This window comes from Lacerta agilis, chromosome 12, assembly GCF_009819535.1.
Source record: "Lacerta agilis isolate rLacAgi1 chromosome 12, rLacAgi1.pri, whole genome shotgun sequence".
Taxonomy (NCBI): domain Eukaryota; kingdom Metazoa; phylum Chordata; class Lepidosauria; order Squamata; family Lacertidae; genus Lacerta; species Lacerta agilis.
The window spans coordinates 9,364,034-9,389,986 of record NC_046323.1 but is presented as its reverse complement, the minus strand read 5'-3'; the positions used below and the strand labels follow the sequence as shown (position 1 = coordinate 9,389,986).

The 25,953-nt window shown below is 44.0% G+C and overlaps 1 protein-coding gene across 1 annotated transcript; it reads right to left on the bottom strand.

The window, feature by feature from the left end:
* Positions 1 to 1,617: 1,617 nt before the first annotated feature.
* Positions 1,618 to 24,195, bottom strand: SUSD5 (sushi domain containing 5). Its single transcript, XM_033165909.1, has 6 exons — positions 24,136 to 24,195; positions 23,347 to 23,407; positions 17,830 to 18,007; positions 14,482 to 14,600; positions 11,480 to 11,668; positions 1,618 to 2,946 (listed from the first exon to the last, which is right to left on the bottom strand). The coding sequence occupies exons 1-6, from the start codon at positions 24,193 to 24,195 to the stop codon at positions 1,889 to 1,891; spliced, it is 1,665 nt and encodes a 554-aa protein (XP_033021800.1). The 3' UTR covers positions 1,618 to 1,888.
* Positions 24,196 to 25,953: the final 1,758 nt, after the last annotated feature.

Here is a 25,953-nt window from a genome sequence, read left to right as displayed (position 1 = left end):
ATATTTCATCTATCTAATTAAGTAAAAATTTGCAATAGGCTCAGGTTTGTAGCATTCCTTCACGGCAAGGTGGAGTAAAACTGTCTAGATCAGGTACAAACAGAATGGTTGGTTTGTTTTTTGGCGAAGCCAGTTTAGGACAATAGAATAATTTACAATGACAGACATTTAAGAAACATGGAGTGTATTAATAGTTTTTATTTGAATATCATGCTGAAAACATGCCCAAATTAGTAGTAGAAACTCCCAGCCTGCCCACCCCCCAAAAAATGTCTTCTGCTAGATTAAATGGTAGAATTTGGCCATGCAGTCACCATACCGAAGATATTTTTGTTCTTTATGTGCATTCACACATAACATGCACAGAACCATTTATGTGTTGCTTCATTTGCAGCTGTGGGTAAATGCATATTTAATAATGGGCACTAATATATGCTTTCAGAAGGGGGTTCAGCTTCATTTTCTTGTGCATTTTGTTGGTGCCTTATAATATGCATCAATACATTAGGGGGAATAATGACTTACAGCATGAGCCTAACCATGTCTACTCAGATGTAAGTCCTATTGAATTCAGCAGGGCTTACTCCCTGGTAAATGGAGTTCGGACTGCTGCCTTGGCCATGGTGTGACTTTTGAACCCATCTATTAATCTGTTTTGCATCTTTAGCAACAGATACATATGTTGTCTACATGAGAACCTCGCCCACTCTAAACCAACCCAGATTGAACTAAAGAATGGAAGTTTTCACTTTCTATGAAATAAGATGGTAAATGCACTCCCAAAGACCATGCGCTATTGGCTGCATAATTCATTTATTAATTAAACACCCAATTTAATTGCAAAATTAGCATTGCCCGGGGGGGGGGAGAAAACCCTAAATAGTCTTTGATAGTTTGCAGGCAAAGTGGTGTGAGATCTTCTATCTACTTCTTAAGAGAGCACTTCTATAGAGTGGGTGGAATATTGACATTAATGATGTCTAGTCATATATCATTGATTAAAGTCCATTCATCATGATCAACTCTCTGTCTACACTCTCCTACAAATAGAAAAAAGACTCTTATTTCTAGATATTAAAACAACTAATAAAATCCAAGCAGCTCAATAATGTCATGTTTCTAGCTAACAGTCCGTTGTGATCGGCCCCCTACACACAGTTAATCCATTGAAGGGGTAGAGCTGCTATAGTACAAATCCACTGAAATAAACTGGAGCAGTGGTTGAACAGTGCAGATAGAAAAAATTCTATCTGTAAATCCATAGAACATGACAAGTAACAACTGTCTATGTGTTAATTTATCCTTACCTTAAAAATGGCAAATAGTTCAAATAAATCCTCTCCACTTTGCACACAGATTGTCTCCCTGTTCTATAGAGCTTCTTTCAAATGTGTCATTGGGCTCTGTGACCCGTTTTAACACAGCAGAGAGGATAATTGCATTGACATTTTTAATGCAAGAAGCAAGTACTGTAAGTCCATCCTGCCATCTTAAGGGATTTGATGTGTCAGTTGTCAGGTGATGGTCTTGCCATTTGACTAGCTTGCATCTAGGATAGGCACTACACACCCATAAGAAAATTCTTGTCCATCATGTCTGTCACAGACGTATCAATTTCGGAAAACCGAGTCGCTGCCTTATATATACAGTCATCAAGAGATAAAATATGCTTCTGTGAATCAGCCCTGGCAATCCTCAAGGTGGTTAAAAACTATAGATATCCAAATTAATCCCAATATCACAATAAGTTGTGATTTCAGTTAGTGCAGGTCCTGCTGTTCCATACACAGGTCTTCTTTCTGAACTAGTGGACATTACTATCCATTTGTTCAATCAGTTTCCATGTCTCTCCTCCATGCATTTCTTTCCAATAATGTATACAGCTGGGTTAGACTTTCTGCATTTCAATCTGTTGCAGCTGGTGCCTAGCATGATCCTTCCCATTCAACTTATAAACAGAGGTCTTCTGTTGCCGTTTCTTGAAGCACCACACTGCCAAGATCAACGCAAGCAAAATTAGGCATACAACAGTCACTCCAATGGCTATCATGGGATCTTTACTGGAACTGGAACAACTTGCTCCCACACATGGTTCAAAAGTGCTCAAAAGCTTCCCACCAAGTCCATAGGTCAAAGCTTCTCCCTCAACAACATCTGGTGTATCAGTAAAGCTATTTTGAGAAGGTATAGTAGTAACTACTTGCATGGAGGAGGAAGTCATCGGTTCTACTTCCTCTGGCAAGGGAATGGGGTCAATGAGATGGAAAACTGTAGAAGTCTCCAGTGTGGCCAAATTCAAGCTCGTGGCTGTGGTTGCGGATGACAACTCTTGTGTGATGATTCCCATAGGTGTCGTTGAGACATACCTGGTGTTGTCATCTTTGCTTACACTGACGTTCTCTGGAACAGTGGTTGGTGTTAGAGTCCCTTGTATTCTTTTGCTCCCATCAGTGTGTGTCAGTGACGGGACTGTCCCAGCCTGCACAAAATCCTTTTCTGGGCTGCTGCCTGTATTCCTGACATCAGCATGGTTCAGTTGGTCAGTGCCAATGTCATATTCCATTCCCATCGATCCATCAATTTTATCCCCTTCCTCCTCCTCAACTTCTTCTACAGCTTCTTGAGTAACTGGGTAACCATCTAGCCAGGACTCATCTGTATGAGAGTCTGTACTTTTTGTTGCTTTTGTATCATTGTTCACAATGGCAGGTCCAACGGGGAAGTCCTCACCTTCATATATCATTTTGGTGCCTTTCTTGTTATATGCAGTTTTCACGCCAATATGGTTGTCGTCGTCAGCAAACTGGGTCTTCTCATCATGGATGGCTTTCTCTTGCTCATTTTCCTTCTCCTCTGCCTCTTTGGCATTGTGTTCATGTTCTTCGGTAGAAATAGATCGGTCATCGGGGAAATTGTCTTCATAATCGATATGTCCCTCAGTTTCATCTGAAAAGGCAAAATAACAATTTAAGGAGGTGGGGTTTCTGGCACCAGATTATCACAAAGCTCTTTCACCAGCTCACATCATAAGAGAATAAATTTATTTTTAAAGGCTTATGAAGGCTGTGGGTAGAAAATGATGTGAAGTGTCCTTTCTCCAGGTCTCACATATGCCTACTGATGTGTCTGTTTCAACTGCTGCTCTTGGAAGGTTCCATAGGGAACAATGCCCCAGCCCCTTCCCCCAGCATGTGTGCTACCTAGCAACCCAGTGTTATGAAATGTGGTCCTGAATAGACAGGCAATGCCTTATATGGCACAGGAGGTGAAACCAGAAGTAGGACTGAATCACAACTGAGGTGCTTCTGTTTCAGAGACTAGGACCCAAACCAACGGATCCAAGTTACAAGAAAGGAGACTAAACATCAGGAGGAACTTTCTGACAGTCAGAGCTGTTCAACGGACTCCCTCAGAAGGTGGTGGACTCTCCTTCCTCAGAGGTTTTAAGCTGAGGTTGGAGGGCTATCTGTCATGTATGATCTTGTTGAGATTCTTGCATCACAGGGGATTGGACTCTAAGACCCTTGGGGTCCATTTCAACTCCACAATTCTATGATTCTGGGTCTGCATTAGTGAGTATGGTAGGATGGTTGAATAGTCACTTTTAGACAAGTGAAAGGAGCTTCTGGTAATGCAGTTTCTGGCATTCTTAAAACACCCAGGGCCAGGTAGTGCTAGTTGGCTTAGACCCAGGGAGGATGGGACATCTCCTCACATTTACAGTTGGACTGTTTGTATCTCCTGGCTTTTCCTGATGATGGAAAAGCAGTGGGGGCAGATGAATGCTTTGGGAGGAGGATGTCGGAAAGTGTCCATTCCCTGCTGCTGTTTCCAGGTTGTCCTTTGTCTCCAAATCCTACTCTCTAAATGTTATTCCAACTGCCAAATTGTCCCTAGAACCCAACTGTACAATCAGGTCTCTGAACTAAAATGAACAAGCACCAAACCAAAAGCCTGTAGGAGTTATGTAACTTATTTAGGAAGCAGGAATTGTATGTTTTCAATCCCTTCTTTTCCCCACAAGTGTTTTCTTATCCAGTCTGTTTCCCTCCTAACTAATATTACCACTCATCTTAATAATTACCATATAACTTCTAACTTTTTTTTTTTCATTTCGCTTGTTCTTTTTTCATCTATTGATCCGGATTTGTTGAAAAAGGTCAAACAGAAGACATGTGCAGAGAGTATTAAACATCTTTGCTTACAGTTTTCCAGCCGGCATTTATGTGCTGCTGCCCAGAGGGTTCTCCTCTTCACCATCCCAGGAGGAAAAAAAAAAGCACCGGCAAGAACTGTCCCATTTCATTGCAGTTCACAGAACAGTAAGTTTTGCATATATCTGGATGACTGCTCAATAAACAGGTCAGCTGGAGGAGGTCCCTTGTTCAGATTACATTTCTGGTCTGCCATGATCTTTCACAAGAGGCTCTACCATTTTGTGATCACAGAAATGATCACGGAATTTGACTGCTGTGAGAGGAAGATCCAGTGTCTGAAAGAAACCTAGCCTGGGTGATAGAAACCAGACAGGCTAACACCCAGTAACTGTTTTATGATCAAAATATCTGAAGTAATAAGAAATTGTTTCTGTGTCCTTGTAACCAGACCCTGAGCTGTCCTTTATTTCCATCCCACAACACCATTTTCCCAGTCTTTCCAGGACGAGTTCTTACTTGCCGGACATTTGAAGAACAAAACCCGCAATTGTACAGTGTTTTTGACATGGTACAGTCCAAAAAAACAAACAGCAAACAATGGAAACCTTAAAGCAAAAACACAACCTAAATACCAAAATAGCAATATAAAAGTATATAAATAATGTGAATAAAACATAAATTAAGAGGATTTAATGTTAGTCCTAGTAGACCCACAGAAAATAACAGACAGGACTAATTTAGTCCATTCATTTCAACGGTCTTCTTTGAATATAACTTAATTGGATACAACCCATGGTTTGGTTGCTGAATTTCATATCTGGGGAGTAGAATTCATACAGAACTGAATTAATAATGAGCTTTGCAGTTGTGGTTTAACCCTGGAATAACCAAAAATAGGATTTTTATTGTGGTCCCTCTCTCTTTCCCCCCCTGTTAACCTGAAACATTCTAGTCCAATAAACTCTCCAAGCATCTTATATCCTGAAGCAACTATTCTAACAAATGTATACTTTCATTCCTTTCCAAACTGTAAGGCTTGTTCTGTTTTACTTTTCTTGGTTGTATCATGGCTACAATAATTTTTTTCCCTGAAGAAGACAGAAAGTTCTGCCAGAAATAACTTTTTAGAGGTCTGATACTTTAGAAAAAATACTGTGATGTTGACAAGGAAATTCTAAAATATACTCTTTCAATCCTAGACTTTAGCAATTGAACAGCATTGTGCAGCGTAACAGAAATATAGGGGAAAGCAAAGGAACGCTTATGAAAGTTATTGTGTCTGCAAGTCTAGTCACTGTACCATTTGGATTAAGTTATTTTTATGTTTCTTAGAAATAAATCCTGGTATCAGGATGTGGCTTTATAAGGTCATTTCTTAGCTGGCATATGTTGATTTTGTTCTGCTGAGGCCAAAACCTACACTGATTTGGCCTACTATTTTTGAAGCCACAGACTTCCAGAGCAAAAGACAGGAAACAGGACTAAAAATTGCTTTCATAATTACATAAATCTAATTTAAAGGGCTATTAGACCGCTAAGTGGAATGACTAACTCAGCCCTTCTTAACAAGTATTGCCTGCTTTGAGGGAGAATGTCAGAGTTCAGAGACAGTTCTGAATAACCTCCACATGTTTACCCCTATTGAAATCTCACTGAGGTATTATATAAAAGCAATGTGAAACTATGCCAGCCAGATTTCACTCTAGGCTGTAACTCAAGTAGCTGCCAGGGACTCTTCCTTTCTTTACTCTGAATGTAACAAACACTTTACTTAATACTGGAAATGTTGGGGATGGCAGCAACAGGTGGAAATTGTTGTTGTGATGCTGATTCTGATGATGATTTAGCCGTTTGTTACCTTCAGAAGGTATCGGTGCAATTTGCATTTTAAAAATTACCATAAAGAAAAAAGAATAGCCATATAAAACATGAATATTTTTTATAATTCAGAGCAATACTCCCACCCCAACAGGAAGCTTTGTCAGTACGCTAAACCAGTGTTTTTCAACCTTTTTTGGGCAAAGGCACAGCACACTTGTTTCAGGAAAAAAATCACGAGGCACACCAGCATTAGAAAATGTTAAAAAATTTAACTCTGTGCCTATATTGACTATATATAAAGTAATTCTCTTGAATAGGAATCAAATAAACACAAAGAAAGTATTTTATAATTACTTTTCAATTTTTCCCACGGCACACCAGGCAACATCTCGCAGCACACTAGTGTGCCGCGGAACAGTGGTTGAAAAACACTGCGCTAAACAATAAAACATAATCAACTCAGTCTATCAAGGGCCTAGAGGAAAAGGTAAGTGGCACAAAAAAGACATCAGTGAAGGTGCCAGGCGGGTCTCACTGGGGAGAGCGTTCCACAAGACAGCTACAACTGAGAAGGCTTTCTCCCTCACCATCATCCTCTGAGCCTCCCTCAGAGGAGGGACCCAGAGAAGGGCCTCATGTGAAGATCTAAGGGTTCAGGTAGGGTCATATCAGGAGAGGCATTCCTGAAAATATTGAGGTCCTAAGCCATAAAGAGCTTTAAGAGTTAAATGGGCTCAGAAACAGAGACAGGCAGTGTTTTCAAAAGCACATTGAAATGGTCCAATCTTGAGGTTACCAGGGCATACCTCAAGACTGGTGGAAGGCACTCTGCACTGCTGAGACTAACTGTGCCTCAAGTGACAGGAGTGGTTCCAGGAGAACCCCCCCCCCCAGACTACAAACTTGATCCTTTAGAGGGAGCCTGCACATCACTCAGGTGGACAGAAGAATCACCCACTAACAGCATCTCAGTCTTGTATGGATTAAGTTCATTTTGTTGGCCTTCATCCAGTCCATTACTGAATCCAAGCACAGATTCAGCACATCCACTTTCTCACCCACAGGAAATAAAAAGGAGAAAGAGTGGTGTGTCATCAGCATACTGGTGACAACACGTTTGAGAACTCCACATGACCCCATTCAGTGGTCTTATGCAAGCGTTAAACAGCATGGGGGGGCAGAATCAACCCCTAGGGGATCCCATCCTGGAGAGCCAAGCAATATTCCCCAAGAACCACCTAGAACTGGCCATCTAATTAGGAGCAGAACAAATGCAATGTGGTGACCCTGATACCCAGCTCAGACAGTTGTCCCAGAAGGATATCATGGTTGATGGTAGCAAAAGCCACTGAGAGATCAACAGTCACACAGGTCCTTGTACAAGCTGACCAAGGCAGTTTCTATACTAAAACCAGGCCTGAATTTTGATGCAAATTGATCTAGAATTTTTTTGTCCTCCAAGAGTACCTGGTTCTGATTGGCAACTATCTTCTCAAGAACCTTGCCCAGATGGGATATTTGATGGTGGTCTCAGAATTGTTAAGATCTTCTGGGTCCAGGGAAGGCTTATTCAGGAATGGTCTTGCTGTAATCTCCTTCAGGCAGCCTGGAACCACACCTTGAAGTAAGACATTAATCACCTCCCTGGCCCATCCAGCTGTCCTCTCCCTGACAGATTTTATAAGCCATGAGGAGCAAAGGTCCAAGACAAAAGTGATTGCATGAACTTGGCCATGTACTTTGTTCATGTTCTCAGGCTGCAGCAGCTCAAGCAACAACATCAGACAAAAAAAGTATTCCAAGAAAGGACTAGTACCATCAGCACCAGCCAAGATGGAGAGATCCACAGTTATCCACAGAGTTAATTTATGTGGGACCATCTATCTGCACACTTTACCATCTTGTTAAATACAGGTAGTTACCCTTCCTTCTTCCTTCCTTCCTTCCTTCCTTCCTTCCTTCCTTCCTTCCTTCCTTCCTTGTATTTCATTCTATTCTATTTGGACTTGGGGGATGCAGGGAAATAGAAGGAATAAACAGAATCTGGTGAGGTCAAGTCTGGTTCATGCACAACAGATCAGCTCGGGACCCTGGGCAGCTCCTATTAGGCACTATGGACTCAACTATGAAAGCTAACTCAGCAAAGTGACTTGAAAGCTTCCCCTTAGAGAACTGCAATTCTTAAAGGGCCTGTAGAGGATTCTTCAGTCATATGCTCCTGCATGACTGTGGAGCAGGAGAGTCATTCTTAGCATCTGAGGATGACAGGAGAGCTAAGGTTTCCTCACCCCAGTAGGGTGACCTGTGATTTGTCCAAATCTGAATCCTCAGGGTGATGCTAGGACCCAGATGACATGTTTCAACAAGCGTAATTGTTTTGCCAGAATTGATAATTAGTCTTTAATTGGCATATTTTTTGTTATATTTTGATCAGACTGCACAAATGTCAAATATATCAAAAGAAACATAAAAAGTATTCTAACTAATTATAATTTCAAATCCCTCACGATAGCAAACAAACTAGAATTCCTATATTAATGAAAGATCTCCATTGGCTCCCAGTACGTTTCCAAGCACAATTCAAAGTGTTGGTGCCGACCTTTAAAGCCCTAAATGGCCTCGGTCCATTCCTGGGAAATATAAGGGGAAGAAATGGAGGCAGTGAGAGATTTTACTTTCTTGGGCTCCATGATCACTGCAGATGGTGACAGCAGTCACAAAATTAAAAGACGCCTGCTTCTTGGTAGGAAAGCAATGACAAACCTAGACAGCATCTTAAAAAGCAGAGAGATCACCTTGCCAACAAAAGTCCGTATAGTTAAAGCTATGGTTTTCCCAGTAGTAATGTACGGAAGTGAGAGCTGGACCATAAAGAAGGCTGATTGCCGAAGAATTGATGCTTTTGAATTATGGTGCTGGAGGAGACACTGGAGACTGCAAAAAGATCAAACTTATCCATCCTTAAAGAAATCAACCCTGAGTGCTCACCGGAAGGACAGATCCTGAAGTTGAGGCTCCAGTACTTTGGCCACCTCATGAGAAGAGAAGACTCCCTAGAAAAGACCCTGATGTTGGGAAAGATGGAGGGCACAAGGAGAAGGGGACGACAGAGGATGAGATGGTTGGACAATGTTCTCGAAGCGACTAGCATGAGTTTGGCCAAACTGCGGGAGGCAATGGAGGATAGGGGTGCCTGGCGTGCTCTGGTCCATGGGGTCACGAAGAGTCGGACACGACTGAACGACTGAACAACAACAACAATGCAAAGATGGGAGCACCAGGCATTTTTATAGAACATTAGTATCCTGCCCACTTTGAGTGGAAATTCCAGTTGATCCACACTCACTTAGGTTTGCACACTGACATGGAATATGTGCATCTCTATTTCAAATGGAAGTGTTAGCCTCCATGCAATTCCATTGTCTTATCCACACACAAAAAGTAAGACTCTAAACTGGTTTTTGCTTTATACACAGCAACTAACAAATCAGTTTTGGTCATACATCCTGACAGGGCTGTCTTAAGCATATGCGGTGCTGGGGTGCAAAGATTTGGCCGCCGCCCCGGTTGCCCAGTCCCCAGGTGAGCAGGAAGGTGGAGCCCGCCAGCCACATCAGCGTCTTGCTGGCTCGGTTGCCCCCAAACTCATGTTACAGAGCCACCTGCAGCAGAAGAGTTTGCTCCGGTGTTCTAGCCAATGGATGGGCTCTTCCCCAGACTCAACTCTCAGGCCCCAGACTCTTGGCCTGGTGCCCCTGAGAGTCCGGCGCCTGGGTACCCCACACCCCTAGCGCCTATGGGTACGACGGCCCTGCATCCTGACACCTATATGAGGACAACATGACAGATCCAAAAGAATATCTTGCCCCTTATTCATTCACACCTTGTCCTCAAATTTTCCCTTGTGCGCTATATATTTTATATTCAGGATCAATTATACAATCTGTTCTCTGAACTCTTTCTGCTCCCTTTTTAATTTCCTCCTTCTCATAGCCGTGTCGCTCCGCTACCTAATATAGAAATGTTCTGGATACCCTCTGACTGTCGTTTGTCAAGGAAACTGCTCCAAGAACCTGTATTCATGCTTCGCAACTTGTGACGCATGAGGCATTTGGCTTGAGCCTAGGGACTGCGTTCCGGAAATAACACACTGCCCAACCAGTTAGAGAGGCTTCACGATACACCAGTGTGTCAGTGAGCTAAGCACCCAGGACATCACTGATCCCTGGAAACATCAGATACCATCTCTCAAGAAACAGGATACCTTCTCCACACTAGGGCTTTCAGCTGCTTAAGGATGGGCCAGTTCAGCTGTGTTTTGCATGATAATGCTTTTGAGCGCACAGTGAAGAGCTGGCACAATCCATATCTCATGTCAAGATCTGTTACTTCACTTGCAAGTGTCATTGTTTCTCACAAATGCTAACAGAGACTCACCTTTCTGCATGAGATAACATACTAGAATCCTCTTCACGTTGCCCCTTTTCAGTCACTTGGATGCTACGTGATTATACTGTCCTAAAGATCACTCGTTAAAAGAGAAAGCTTGAGCCATGGTGTAAATAAGTACTGAGACTAGTTGACCATCACAACACAGGGGAAGCCCTCTGCAGTGTCTAGAATAGGCTGCCTTATTCCCCCAGCATATGGTTTCTAGCATGGGTTGCAGCCCTGAACACCAGGTTTCTGGCTCATTTGCCCAGCCCTTAGGACAGAGGACAGGATTTCCATCATGTATAGCAAGGATGTAGAAACATGTGACCCTCTAGATGTGGTTGGACTATTCAGCCCCAGCCAGGATGACCAGTGGTCAGGGACAATGGGCATTTGTAGTTTAACAACACCAGGAGGCATTATATCTATGGTATATACAATTTTAGTCTCTACCTTCCATATACAGTGGTACCTCGGTTTTCTAACGTCTCCATTGACAAACATTTCAGTTTTCAAACGCCGTAAACCCAGAAGTAATTGCTTTGGTTTTCGGACATGCCTCAAAAGTCGAACATGCCACACAGCTTCTGCTGAGTGCAAGATCCTGAGGCCTAGCTATTGGTTATTGAGTTTTCGGTTTTCGAATGTTTCAGAACTTGAACGGTCTTCCAGAACAGATTAGGTACAAAAACCAAGGTGCCACTGTATTCACATACCTGTGATTTATCTGTTTTAGTTTTATTCCATGTATTCATTTGTTCAACAGTGAATGTGGAATGCCCTCCCTTCAGATGTCAAGGAGATAAAGAATTGCACAACTTTTAGAAGACATCTGAAGGCAGCCCAGTATTGGGAGGTTTTTAATGCTTGATGTTTTTATTATGTTTTTAGATATATTGTAAGCTGCCCAGAGTGGGTGGATAATAATTCATATATGGACTATGTACATTGTCACCAGATTCCGTTTGATAACACTGTATGTGGAAATCCACTGCAGGTTTGCATTAGGACATTAAAGGACAATCCAAAAAAATTAAGATGTGATATCCTGAGTTGACAGAACTCACCTTTGACACAAGCTTGGACTTGACCAAACCATTCCCCACAGGTGTGACAGAGCAGAGTGAAAGCAGCGTCTTTGTTACTCATGACATACCCCTGAGCACAGACATAGTGCAGCTCATCACCCATTTCAAACCCGGTCTGGCCGTGGAGAACTGTGTGAGGAAAGGAAGGTGGGTCTCCACATGGTTTGCCTGAGGAGAAAAACAAGCAAGAAGCAAACACACTTAAGTATCTGGTTAGTGAAGGGCTGGGGAATGTAAAAGCCAGAGAGGGGGAGAGAGAGAATGACTAAAATGCCTGACTCACCAGACTCGGTGCTGCAATCTTTTGTTTCAGGTCCCACTTGTCTACTCTACAGTACATTTCCATCTTAATTTTTTAGATAGGAAATGAAACATGGGAGAAGTGGGGTTTCACAGATTTTTGCAGGTGGTGACATCTTGGGAGATAAACTCCAAAGTGCAAGTCCAGCCAAACATAGCTCATCTCCTATACCACTGATGACAAAAATCAATCTAGGGCTAGTTGGAATAACTTAATTTATGACTTTACTTGACGTCACTAGATAATTGGAAATTCACTGAACGCGAAACTCAATGCTCAAAATGGGAGGGAGAAAAGAAAAATTGCAGAAACGAAAGCTGTCATGGGAAAGCCTTACGAACAGTCTAAGCATTGTACAGAACAAACTTGGTTCTGTTTGCTATTTTAGCCTAAATTAATGTGGTTTATGTTTGTATTTGAAAGCCCCTGGTGATTCTCCCCCCCCCCCGCCTCTTTTGTTGTTAAGAGAAGGCCAGGTTACATAATCCGTCATTTTTTGATGAGGAATTTGTGCCAGACGTTCACCTGGCAAAATCCGAATTTCCATTCCTGGGCTAAACCACTGCATTTTCTGCAATGGTAACAAGTTGCAGTCAACTTGTGGAATAGAGACTTGCTTGTCTTGCAGCCAAATGAATCACTCAAACACGGAGGGAATAGGGAAAGTTCAGGCGATGAGTGCAACAAGTCTTTCCAAAGTTTCTTTCTAAGAACAGTTACAGAGGGGGAAAGATATACAGGAAAAGTTAAGGAGCAGGGGACAATGTATCTTCAGTCTAAATGGCCATTCCCGGCTTTCTCCTTTGGTGCTAGCAGACCTACAAGTTCTGAAAGGGAAGAGACAATCACTTTTAAGATTTATAGATGGAGTCTGGATTTAGTTTGGTCTGGGAAACAGCAGACTCTGATGGCTTAGAGGTTCTAGTCAGGGAAGAAGGGCAGTTAACTGTCAGTTAGACTTGTCCATCAGAAAGTTAGACGTTGGGACTTAGCTGTCCTGTGAGAGAATGTTTTGGGATAATCAGATACTTTTGGGACTTCATAAACTGTCATCAAGCACATTTAAGACCCAAATGTAAATGTCAGTATTTCCTTTTGTACATAATATCCCTATAATAATCAATTCAACCTTTCTTCCGTGCTGGTGTCCATCTCATGACTAAGCCTGTTGTACCAATAAGCGACAGGAAGTCTGAGCCTAGGCTTGCTGATCAGAAGGTTGCCGGTTCGAATCCCCGTGACGGGGTGAGCTCCCGTTGCTCGGTCCCAGCTCCTGTCCACTTAGCAGTTCGAAAGCATGTCAAAGTGCAAGTAGATAAATAGGTACCGCTCCAGCGGGAAGGTAAGCGGTGTTTCCGTGCGCTGCTCTGGTTTACCAGAAGCGGCTTAGTCATGCTGGCCACATGACCCGGAAGCTGTACACCGCCTCCCTCGGCCAGTAATGTGAGATGAGTGCCACAACCCCATAGTCAGACACAACTGTACCTAATGGTCAGGGGTCCCTTTACCTTTACCTTAAGGGAATAGTAGCAGTGAGGAAAAGTTTGTGTTGATGAACTCACAGAGCTTTTAGAGTTTGCTGGATTGATTTTATTGCTTTAGATTTTCTGTGCTTTATTCTCTTTTTACCCTGTACACCATTTCTATGACTTCATGCTGTGAAGTGGTTTATAAACTTGTTGAACAGAATAAAATGACTCAAGAAACTCAGAGATATTGTGGCAGGTAGTCCCATATCCCAGAAACATAAAACGTAAATAAGCATCTAGGCGTACCCTGTATTTATGCAAAGTGAGGCTGAGAGAACTATTTCACCAAGCCTGTCTAGTCACCCAAACGTATGTTACTGATTGGTGATGTTTTCAGAAATTACTGGTAGGCCTATCATCTTCCAAAAGCTCCAATGAAAGTAAGAGTTTAGCAAAATCTGTAGATTGTCTTCAACCAATCATGCAATTTACCTGTGGAATTGCCTCCAGGCAACCAGACAAGGGGGCATTTGCAAACCACAGAAATGGCTTTAATGAACACAGGATTCAGCAGCGTCAGAGAAAATCTCACCCTTCATGTTAAAAGTTTCTGTTTCTTGCTGCTTGAAGATATGCAGGCAATCCCTGATAGAAGTTCAGAGGTTGGGAAAGGAGCATCTGAGTTGGATTTGCAAGCGTCTGGGGGTTCAGATTCAATATCCTGTGTATTTCTTTGCTTAATCAATTATGCAAAATGAATAGATTTGCATAATTTATATAGGTCACCGATTCTAACTGTGCATGATGTGCAATTCATGTTATCCTGGAGCATTGTTTTGTTTTTTAGTAGGAGCAAATACAAAATCAGGGGGTTTTGTTCTATAAATCCTTTGCTACAACACACTTGTTCTCTGCTTGGTGCCACAATGTGGTGTGGAACACAGGCTGGCCTGTGAGCGACTGCTGGGTTGTAGGGCTGGATACTCCTCTCTGCTTCTAGATTATATTTCCTTTTCTTTTTTTTATGAACATGACAAATATTCCAGCAAGAGCCTGCACTCAGCTGAGAAGGGGCAATTTGTTTCCATGCTATTTCACGCACGTAGCAAATTATTCCTTCCCAACTGCTAATGGACATTTCAGAAAGAACAAGAAAAAATATTTGATTTGGCTTGCCATAGTGATTATTTCTGTGGTCCACCAATGCTGACCTTCAACTTTCACACAAAGAGCATCGTATCTGCCACTTGGAGAGGGATCCATTTCAATCTGAACATCAGTAATTTTCACGCTCTGTGGCTTGCTGCCTGTCCTGTTGCACACAGTTGTCCTAAAACAGGAAGGAGACAAAAAGATGATCAGCAGCTGAGCTAGTAATGCTCTGAATTGTGTCCAATTCTCCATAGACCACACCTGACAGGTGGGCAGACGATTGCCATGAATTTAAACTGGGATGACTCTGGTTTGACTGCCATCACATATCACACTGAGCTACCAATAGCCAAGGCATGGCTAGCTCGTGTGAAAAGTGCCACTGATGTAACATGTAAGTCTCTACTAAAACTTTTCTTATGTTGAATTGTTCAAAATTGTTCGTAGGCAAAGCATCAGTGGGGTTCTCTGAATTCTCTCCCTTGATAGCACCTAGGAAGAATTATTGAGTATGTTAGCACCTGTCTGGTTGAGAAATCCTCAGGCTTGAGCAACATACTGTACAACTTTTTTAAAAAAGAAATATATTCTGCAGCAAGGTAACCTAAATTCTGCACTAAAAGTTCTAAGAGCTGCATAAATGATGCAAATGACCCAATATGCTTGATTTTTTAAATTAAAAAAATGTACAATTTGTTCTGGCCATGAGGAACGCCAAGGAACTCTGCTGGGCACTGAAGCCCTTGGATGCAGCCGATGGACGCATTATTCAGTGACCCCTCCAGCTTCTGATTCTTCAGTTCCCATTGTTTGCATACTTTAAAGTGTTAGATTGGAGCTATTATTATTTATTACATTTCTATACAACCCTAGTGGGACGCGGGTGGCGCTGGGGTTAAACCAAAGAACCTAGGGCTTGCCAATCAGTAGGGTGGCGGTTTGAATCCCCGCGATGGGGTGAGCTCCCGTTGCTCGGTCCCAGCTCCTGCCAATCTAGCAGTTCGAAAGCACATCAAAGTGCAAGTAGATAAATAGGTACCGCTCTGGCAGGAAGGTAAACAGCGTTTCCGTGTGCTGCTTTGGTTTTGGTGTTCCATTGCATCAGAACCGGTTTAGTCATGCTGGCCACATGACCCAGAAGCTGTACGCCGGCTCCCTCGGCCAATAAAGCAAGATGAGCGCCGCAACCCCAGAGTCGTCCACGACTGGACCTAATGGTCAGGGGTCCCTTTACCTTTACCTTTACACCGCCCTATACCCGTAGATCTCAGGGCAGTTCACAACATTGAGCTAGAATGTCATGGGTAGGCAAACTAAGGCCTGGGGGCTGGATCTGGCCCAGTTGCCTTCTGGATCCAGCCCACGGATGGTCCGGGAATCGCCACGTGGATCGGCATGGATCTGATTGTTCGGGCTGCGCCAGCGTGCACATTCGGCGGTGCCTCCCTCCCTCCCACCTCCTGGCTTCTCCCTGCCCTGTCCTGCCTACAGCAGAGAGGAAGAGGGCTGGGCTTTGTTGGTGCCAGCAGCAGCAGTGTTAGCGCTGGAGTGGCCACCATTGTAAGCAGGCTCAATTCGGGCTTTGTTGCTGCCAAGCCCCTCTCCTGAGCCCTTTCGCATGCTGCTCATCGTCCCGCCGCTGCCAGCCCCTGCCATTCGCAAGACACAGGTAAGCAGCCACTGGGGCTCGTCTGGGGCTGTGGAGAAGAAGGGAGGGGAGAGTCATGGTGGGGGGTGGCTTACCTGACTAGAACGTGTCCTTTTATTTAAAATGCATCTCTGGGTTATTTGTGGTAATTCGTTCAAACCCCCCCCCCCCAATATACATACATATATATATATATATAGTCCAGCCCCCCACAAGGTCTGAGGGACAGTGGACCGGCCCCCTGCTGAAAAAGTTTGCTGACCTCTGTTCAATGTTCTTGGGTTTTTTGGGGGGGTGGTGGTTGAAAAACAAATAAATAAAAGCTGAGATTCGCAAGCAGCTGACCTTTGTGCATAATGCCACATTCTGTGGGGTTTTCTGTGCTCCTTCTGAATTGCAAGAAGCACATGCCATCATACTTCAGGCTGTCTTTCTCTCTACCTCTGAGCAGGAGACAGGATGACCAGGTGCAAAAGTGGAAAGGACTCCTGCGCCTTTAACAATGGCAGCTATTTAAGGTGCTTACGCCCTCTTACGCTTTTGTATCCAGGGAAACACTCATTTAAAAGTCATTCCCTCTCTCTTGTGTGCTGAATTCTGATCTCCCATGATTTGGTCAGCCTTTACGAAGCTTCCCTAAGACTCCAGGTTCATAAACACATGGCGGTATCAAAGCACATTTTAATGTGGTAGATAATGAAATTATCATTTTCCCCCAGTTCCTTTATTGGGAGTGTTATCCTGCGTCATACCGCTTAAGTCCATCTTTGCCCTGGTTATTAAATTTCGAGCACGGTCAAATTTTGCCAGAGAGGTGACACTTTGGACAGAAGAGCAAAAAATAAATGCATCCGTAAGGACTCTGTTGGAATGTGTAAGTGGAAGTATATCATTAAGCGAAGAGTGTGTTAGCCTAAAGTGTTTTGCTTTTTCAGTGCGGTAGGGGAGATATGTCAAGCAAGTGAAAACTCTCAGGGTACTGTTGGAAAGATTTTCCCCAAATTGAAGCAACACACCTTCTTTTGAAGTACAGTTGTACTTCAAACGCCTTTCGTTTTTAACATCTGACAGTCAAATTCATAAAGCACCTGACTAATGGAAGCAAATAAAGCTTATAGGCTATATTAAACATAATTTGCAAGGTTGAACATTAAGACAAATCCCCGGGAGGGGGGGGCAGCAGCAGGTATCTTGAGTGGCAAAATGCTGTCTTGAAAATCAGTGTTTCTTAGTTCTACTATTACAAAATCAGAGGCGGATTCCAGGGCGGTGTGACCGGTTCCACCTAGCTGGGTGCCAAGCCTACAACTATGATGGTGTGAATTGAGCTGAACGAAAAGCACGGGTGGGTGGGTGTGCCGAATTCTGCCCTCACACAGGGCACCGCTGAGATTTGGAAGGCCAAAGTCTGCCCCTGACAAAGTAGCCCAACCATGTTATTTGGATATAAGTCATGTGTGTTGGTTAGAGGAGGATAATAATAATAATAATAATAATAATAATAATAATAATAATAATAATAATAATTTATTTGTACCCCGCCCATCTGGCTGAGTTTCCCCAGCCACTCTGGGCGGCTCCCAATCGAGTGTTAAAACAATACAGCATTAAATATTAAAAACTTCCCTAAACAGGGCTGCCTTCAGGTGTCTTTTAAAAATAGGACAGCTGCTTATTTCCTTGACATCTGATGGGAGGGCGTTCCACAGGGCGGGCGCCACTACCGAGAAGGCGATTTCACCGTTTTAATGCTCCTTACCCAACCGTGCCATCCGCCAGCCAGCCCCTGGTACACACAGCAAAGGAACAATCTCTTATGGCTCTCCTTAGTTCTTCTCTGCTGGCTAATCGAGCTCCTACTGCAGCGCATGATTCCTGAGCCATCGCTAAGTCCAGACTCTGGGAGCCGTTCCTGGGACCAAGGGCAAACAATTTTCCTGCAATTCAAAAGACACAGCGCAGCATGTGATGACATGAGATGACTTGGTCTAGCTGCATTTTCTGCTTCTCTCTCTCTCTCTCTCTCTCTCTGTTTGTGTGTGTAAGGAGAATGGCTGCCTGCATTGCAGGGTGTTGGACTAGATGATCCTCAGGATCCCTTCCAACACTACAATTCTATGATTCTTGGAGAGAGACTTCTGAAGATAGGCCTACTGCTGAAGACAGCATGGGTTTGCGTGATCTGTCTGAAGTGAAACAGACAGAGGAGATCCCCGAACTTTAATAGGGATAAACCTGAGCACAAGATTGCAAATATGTTCTTCCAAGTTATATGTTTATGAAAGCAAAGTTGTTGTTTTTAAAAATATGAAGAGTCTGGACAGTGCATATCATCAGAATGTATTTTGATACATACACACCACAAGCAAGTGGTAGATAAATTTTGTTTTTAAAAAATAAGAATCGATGGAGCTGGTCCGGGTAGGTGCATTGAAATGTAATGTTAAAAGGCAAAGGTGGGCCCCCAAACAACTCCAGAGTGAAATATACTCGGAGTCAAGTGTGAATTTCATGCTCTTTATTCAGCTCATAGTAGCAATGAATGAATCTTTCCCCAAAACATCTGCTATATATGCATTATTTACACAATGTGCCCCACGTGATTGGCTAATTCTGGGCTACTCCTGTAAGCCAATCAAGTTGCGGATTCACTTCCTCCAGGAGCCTGATTGGCTGCTCTTGCAAGCCAATCAGGTCGCTGATTCACTTCCACCTGGAGCTGGATTGGGTGGCTCCTGCGGACCCATCAGACAGCTGCATTCTGGATCCTATTGTTCTAGGACCCATCAGACTGCTGCATTCTGGATCCTATTGTTCTAGGATTCAGCTCAGTACATAATACAGGGATTACTGCTTCAACCACCCAACCACTCTGAGGTGTTGGGAGGGAGCTGAAAGGAGACAGGAAAACAAGAAGCCACAACCTTTTTTTCTACTTGGACGCCTAAAACTGCAGCGTAGTTGCCAGATCTCTAGTGGAGTGCCCTTTCTAGACTTAGGATGTGACTGGCAGTGGGGCAGGCCCAGTGAGAGATGTCTTCACACACCTTCATGGATTGTCAGGGTCAATGTGTATTTGCACACAGTGATATGCATGAATTGATTTGCGTGTTTTTCTCTCTGATATCAGCACTGTTACAACAACCACCTACTACACCTAGATTCTCAAAGTCGGGTTCTATTTCCATTTGTTTCATTATTCCAGTTGCCCTGGCAGAACTGTATATGCAATTTATATGACTCAGAACAATTATGTCTGTTACCTCCGAGGATGTGGACAGGCTGCTTGGACGAGTGAAACCAACCACCTGTCTCCTTGATCCTTGCCCATCCTGGCTTATAAAAGCTAGCCGGGAGGGGCTGGGCGATGGGCTGCGCGGGGTGGTGAATGCTTCCCTCTGTGAGGGAGCCTTCCCAGCCCCGCTGAAAGAGGCGGTCATTAAACCGCTTCTTAAAAAAACATCTTTAGACCCGGCCAATATGGCCAACTATCGCCCAGTCTCAAATCTACCATTCTTGGGCAAGGTGATTGAGAGGGTGGTTGCTGAACAACTCCAGGCACGCCTGGAAGAAGCGGACCATTTGGATCCCTTCCAATCGGGATTCAGGCCTCACCATGGGACTGAAACCGCCTTGGTCGCGCTGGTCGATGATCTCCGGCGGGCTAGGGACAAAGGTGAGAGCTGTTTCCTAGTTCTGCTGGATCTCTCAGCGGCCTTTGACACCATCGACCATAACATCCTTCTAGACCGGCTAGAGGGGTTGGGAGCTGGAGGCACTGTTATACAGTGGTTCCGCTCCTTCCTCCTGGGCCGTGTTCAGAAAGTGGTGGTGGGGGATGAGTGTTCAGACCCCTGGGCTCTCACTTGTGGGGTGCCTCAGGGTTCTGTCCTCTCCCCCATGCTTTTTAATATCTATATGAAGCCGCTGGGAGAGATCATCAGGGGGTTTGGGCTGGGTGTTCATCAGTATGCGGATGATACCCAGCTCTACCTCTCTTTCAAATCAGAACCAGTGAAGGCCGTGAAGGTCCTGTGTGAGTGCCTGGAGGCGGTTGGAGGATGGATGGCGGCTAACAGATTGAGGTTGAATCCTGACAAGACAGAAGTACTGTTCTTGGGGGACAGGAGGAGGGCAGGTGTGGAGGATTCCCTGGTCCTGAATGGGGTAACTGTGCCCCTGAAGGACCAGGTGCGCAGCCTGGGAGTCATTTTGGACTCACAGCTGTCCATGGAAGCGCAGGTTAATTCTGTATCCAGGGCAGCTGTCTACCAGCTCCACCTGGTACGCAGGCTGAGACCCTACCTGCCCGCGGACTGTCTCACCAAAGTGGTGCATGCTCTGGTTATCTCCCGCTTGGACTACTGCAATGCGCTCTATGTGGGGCTGCCTTTGAAGGTGACCCGGAAACTGCAATTAATCCAAAATGCGGCAGCTAGACTGGTGACTGGGAGTGGCCGCCGAGACCACATAACACCGGTCCTGAGAGAGCTGCATTGGCTCCCAGTACGTTTCCGAGCACAATTCAAAGTGTTGGTGCTGACCTTTAAAGCCCTAAACGGCCTCGGTCCTGTATACCTGAAGGAGCGTCTCCACCCCCATCATTCAGCCCGGACACTGAGATCCAGCGCCGAGGGCCTTCTGTCTGTTCCCTCACTGCGAGAAGCAAAACTACAGGGAACCAGGCAGAGGGCCTTCTCGGTAGTGGCGCCCGCCCTGTGGAACGCCCTCCCATCACAGGTCAGGGAAATAAACAACTACCTGACATTCAGAAAAAACCTGAAGGCAGCCCTTTTTAGGGAAGTTTTTAATGTTTGATATTGTTGTATTTGGTTTCTGTTGGAAGCCGCCCAGAGTGGCTGGGGAAATCCAGCCAGATGGGCGGGGTACAAATAATAAAATATTATTATTATGACTGTTATGACATAATTGGAATAACTTTTTATGACCTTCAAAAGACTTAACATGCGTTTATTGTCTTGGGTACATAAGCAAATCCCCTGCACACAAGTAAGACTATGAAGCCCATTCATAAAAATTCAGAAGTCTGGTATTTCACTATAAATGTCCTAAGAGAACAGAATTTACAGTCTTACAATTTTATTTCACACTCATTTTTTTTTTAAACCAACAACTCTGTAGTAACCTCCAGCAAGTCGGCAAAGGCTTACAATAAAACTTTATAGCACAATAAGTGAAAGAAGAAATAAGTCTTTAGAGAACCCATCTGTCTCATCCTTGGACAGATACCATTAACAACTTCACATTATGCTTATAAAAAGCTTTCAGTTTAGAGGATGTACTTGGTTTCTTGCATATAGCCTTATGGATTGCAGTTGTAACAGAAGAATTTGTGCTGTGACTTCATCAGAAAACAATAAGTTTTATGAATCTAGAAATGTACTTTCACCTTTTCCATTCACGCTTTGTCATTTTTGCGTATGAAATAAATCTGCACCCTGAAGGAAATATATTCCAACTAGATAGAAGCTTTTTATTTTAGTGCTCGTATAACAGATAACCCCTGAGTATGTTTCATTGCATACAATGGAAATTACTCCCTAATTGCCAGAAGTCACCATCCAAAACATGCTTACATGCAAGAAAGCCCCACTGAAATTGATAGATTGCAACTGGTCCTGTTTCTTAGCATATTTATTTGGCAGATTCTATGGGAATTTACTTTCGTGTATTGGGCATAGCATGCAGAACACGTATTAAGCATCAGAAATGCAAATTACTAAGCAGTCAGAAAGGGCTAGAGATACAGCGACTTGTAGCAATTTGCACTCCTGTTTGTATCTAAGGCCAAACCAGATAGGATGAGGAAGTCATTAAAGAAAATAACCTATCATTTATTTATTTTTATGTTAGCAAAAGTTGTGGGGAACCCCAATTTATACTGGGAGGAGCGATTAACACTCAGAACATGCTATTTTCCTGTTTATAATTGCCCCCCCTCAAAACTTATGGTTGCCCCATCCGACAAGAGTTCTGTAAAACTTGGACGGCGGCTTACTCGGACATCAAACTCAGGGTTTTTCCCGCACTTACAATTTATAGTTGCTGTTTGATCTGACATTTTTAAGAGTGAGTGTCTGCACCTAATGTTCTGCACCTAATGTTCCCATTGTCTGCACCTAATGTTCCCATTATTAAAGAGTGAGTCATAGAATCATAGAATTGTAGAGCTGGAAGGGACCCCCCAGGGTCATCTAGTCCAACCCCCTTTCTGCACCAATGGTGGTCTGTGCCCAAACTGAGAAAAGGCTGTAGCGACACCCCTAATGCACCCTCATGCTCCCTCAGCAGATATATTGGAGTTATGAGCATGCGCACGAGCATAGTCCTTTCGTGACTTCTTAAATTAATTACTGCCTAGTGCTCCACATTATTGAATTTGTGGAGATACGGGAGATTAGAAGAGGAACTAGATGTCTGCAAGCCTGGTTATTGTGATGACATTTTGTCTGCATGAGGAGTACCGTATCTAGCTGTCATATGTCTCCTCTGAACTGGGCTCCTAAACTTGACACCTCGCCGACAGTGGCATGAATCAGTTGTCTCACAAACCACCCTGCAACCTCCACACAAAGGAGGAGGGTGCTTGTACACAAAGGAGAATTCTGAGGATCCATTCTAGATCGTTCACAAAATTCAGATTTCCGCAGTAGAATAAAAAGCAGGTTTTTGAGCACATCACTCTGGAATACTAGCTGGATTATGCTGCCTTTGTATGGCAACATACCCCAAAATTCAAGAAAAGCAGGAACTATTCTGCTATAAATGGTAAGTTTGGAAAGGCCCTAAGTCAGTTGGGGCTAAACAGTAGCTACTTGTATCTACTATACAACTGAAAACAAACATTTTTAGATCATTAATTTGATTCAGCGTTGGTCAGTTGTTCATATTTTATCATTTGATGATTTTAATCTACACCATCATGATATTTTTTTCTAATTACTTAGTCATATCTATATCTATATATTCACACACCCCCACACACAAATAAATAATAGATAGAAATAGATTTTAAAATAGATTTTAAAAATTGGAAAACGGTTGAGTTGGGGGCGAAAGACGTGACTTTGGCATCAAAGGTTCAGACCCCACGCTCAATTTTGAGTGGCAGAATGAAATTCCCAAACGTGAACATGACATGCCTTGCCGCTGATTCTAATTTCCCTGTGCAGTTCTGTCAAAAGGAGAATTGATAAAAAGAATTTGCATTTCTTTCTGAGTGGACTCAGCCTAAGCAAACTTCAAATTCACACACCTTCCCAGTGAAATGCTCTGGCCAAAAAACTCTGCTCCTTCCCTGTGGGATCCTCCCCTCCCTTCACATCACACCACACAGCAACCGGTAAAGAAATCCGTTAGGCAGTTTGAATATGAAAATATATATATATACGCCTAGACCGTTAATAGGGGTTGGGGAGTGCGAGAGGGGGAAAATTATGCCGTCCATCAGAATGGCTCCAACACCATCACATTCTTATCACAAGTATATCAGCAGAGACAGGAGGTGAAACTGGCAGTAGAAAGCCTATAGAGGAATACGCTGCTAATATTTGGACTTGGTTTTTGTTTTTTAAAAAACCCTTTCATAAATGCATCTCAATATCCAGTGCATGCTTTTTTCTATGTGACCCCTTCTCTTTATTCCAGAAAGTTATGCGAGTAAACAGTACCACACACTGATTTGTGTCTCCACCCCCTTTCCCTGCAATAACCCCCCCCCCAAAAAAACCAGCATCCCAAATGCTTTTTTTTAGCAAATCAATGTGCAAAAGCAAAAGCCGTAGGGAAACATTTCCAAATCTAGCATCTACACTAATCATGCTGCAGAATTGCAATATAAAGTTTTGATTTACTTTTCTCCCACAGGGCATTAAAAAACAAAACAAAAAACCAACGTCCTTCTGCAACGATCAGTCCAGTCTTAGCCTTTGAAAGACTTTTGCTTTGGGCGATGTGCAACGTTGACTGCGAGATATTTGGATCTCGCAAATCCTTTCTCCCGATTCCAGCCTCCCCCCCCCCCCGCGCGCAATGATCCACAAACCCTTAAGCTCTCTGGAGACGGCAGGAGAGCGACAAGAGAGGGCTGAGCAGGACTCACCATCAGCTTCGACAGAGGCGACTTGGAGGAGGAAGAAGAAGAAGAGGAGCGCGGATCCCACAGCAGCCTGGGCAAAAGTGGCAGGCGACCTGGGAGGAGCTGGAGCCATGTCAAGGAGAGAGGAGGGAAGGTCGCCTGCAAAGAAGTCGCTCTGAACTTGAAGGAGCCGGAGAGGTGGAGGGATTCAAGCTGCAAGTTCCTGGCGCCTTGGGGATGGAGGGACAGAAGGAGGAGATCTCCCTAAGGCTGCCCCCGGGAAGAAAGGGGGAGCGCAGCGGGCTGCTCTGCCTGCTGAGGTTTTATATATATATATATTTTGGAGAGAGCTTTTCTCCAGCCCACTGGTGCCCATGGAGAACCGGTGTGAAAAGTCACATTGCCCTGTCAGTAAACGTTGCATACATCAGAGGGGATTTTTTTAAAAAAAAAAAAGAATTTAAAAAATAATAATCAAACGCATATAAGGGAAAAGAGAGGGAGGGTGGAAAGGGGTGACGAGGCGAGCAGCTGGAGAAAAGTCCGGAAAGAGCCGTTCACACGCGTGAATTGAAATATTCGTATGAAAGGGGGGGAGATTTACTTTACATAGATAGGGACCGCCGCTGACCTTTCCATGGTTGCAGCTGCTGGGGGGGGGGAAACGTTCAGCTATGCTCATGGCCTCTCTCTAACCCAACCAAACTTATTTATTTTATTTTATTTTAATTTTTTTTAGTTATATCGCTCCTCCTTCTTCAAGGCTCTCGCCCTCCTCCTTTAATCTGCACAACAACATCCTTGTGAGGAAGGTTGAGCTGAGCGGAAGTGACCAGACCGTGGCTGCGTGGGGATTCGAACCCTGATCTCCCTGGTCCTGGTATGACGCTGTAACTACTACACCACACTGGCAAACTTTGCACTGACTTTGCATCCACCCACCCATGAGACTACCTGAGACTACCTACCACAGGTAGGGTTGCCATATTTCAAATGGTGAATATCCGGACAGTAAAGTTGTTGGCAAACTTGTGGATATTCCCAGGTTTTTGTTGTTGTTTTGTCGATTTCTGCCCGGACACTGCTGCCGACTGCAGTATTCCAGATATGTCCGGGAAATTCTGGAGGGGTGGCAACCCTACACAAATGGGGAGAAGCTGGCTACATTTCTTGCATGTGAGAACTGACTAGCTCAGCCAGTAGAGCACGAGACTCTTATTCTCAGGGTCATGGGTTCGAATCCCACATGGGGCAAAAAGATTTCTGCATTGGAGGGGGTTGGACTAGATGACCCTCCGGGTCGATTCCTACTCTATGATTCTATGACTCTTTGAGTGCACATCTGGCAATTGAAGTAGGGAATTTGTTGTTGTTGTTGTTCAGTCGTTCAGTCTTGTCCGACTCTTCGTGACCCCATGGACCAGAGCACACCAGGCATGCCTATCCTTCACTGCCTCCCACAGTTTGGCCAAACTCATGTTAGTAGCTTCGAGAACACTGTCCAACCATCTCATCCTCTGTCGTCCCCTTCTCCTAGTGCCCTCCATCTTTCCCAACATCAGGGTCTTTTCCAGGGAGTCTTCTCTTCTCATGAGGTGGCCAAAGTACTGGAGCCTCAACTTCAGGATCTGTCCTTCTAGTGAGCACTCAGGGCCGATTTCCTTGAGAATAGATAGGTTTGATCTTCTTGCAGTCCGTGGGACTCTCAAGAGTCTCCTCCAGCACCATAATTCAAAAGCATCAATTCTTCGGCGATCAGCCTTCTTGATAGGGAAGAGTAGGGAA

Coding starts and splice junctions, on each gene's coding strand:
- SUSD5 (XM_033165909.1), bottom strand. CDS start 24,195: ATGGTGAGTCCTGCTCAGCCCTCTCTTGTCGCTCTCCTGCCGTCTCCA. Junction 11,669..14,481: donor TCTTTGTGTGAAAGTTGAAG/GTCAGCATTGGT, acceptor TTTTCTCCTCAG/GCAAACCATGTGGAGACCCA. Junction 2,947..11,479: donor AGTCCAAGCTTGTGTCAAAG/GTGAGTTCTGTC, acceptor TTGCCTTTTCAG/ATGAAACTGAGGGACATATC.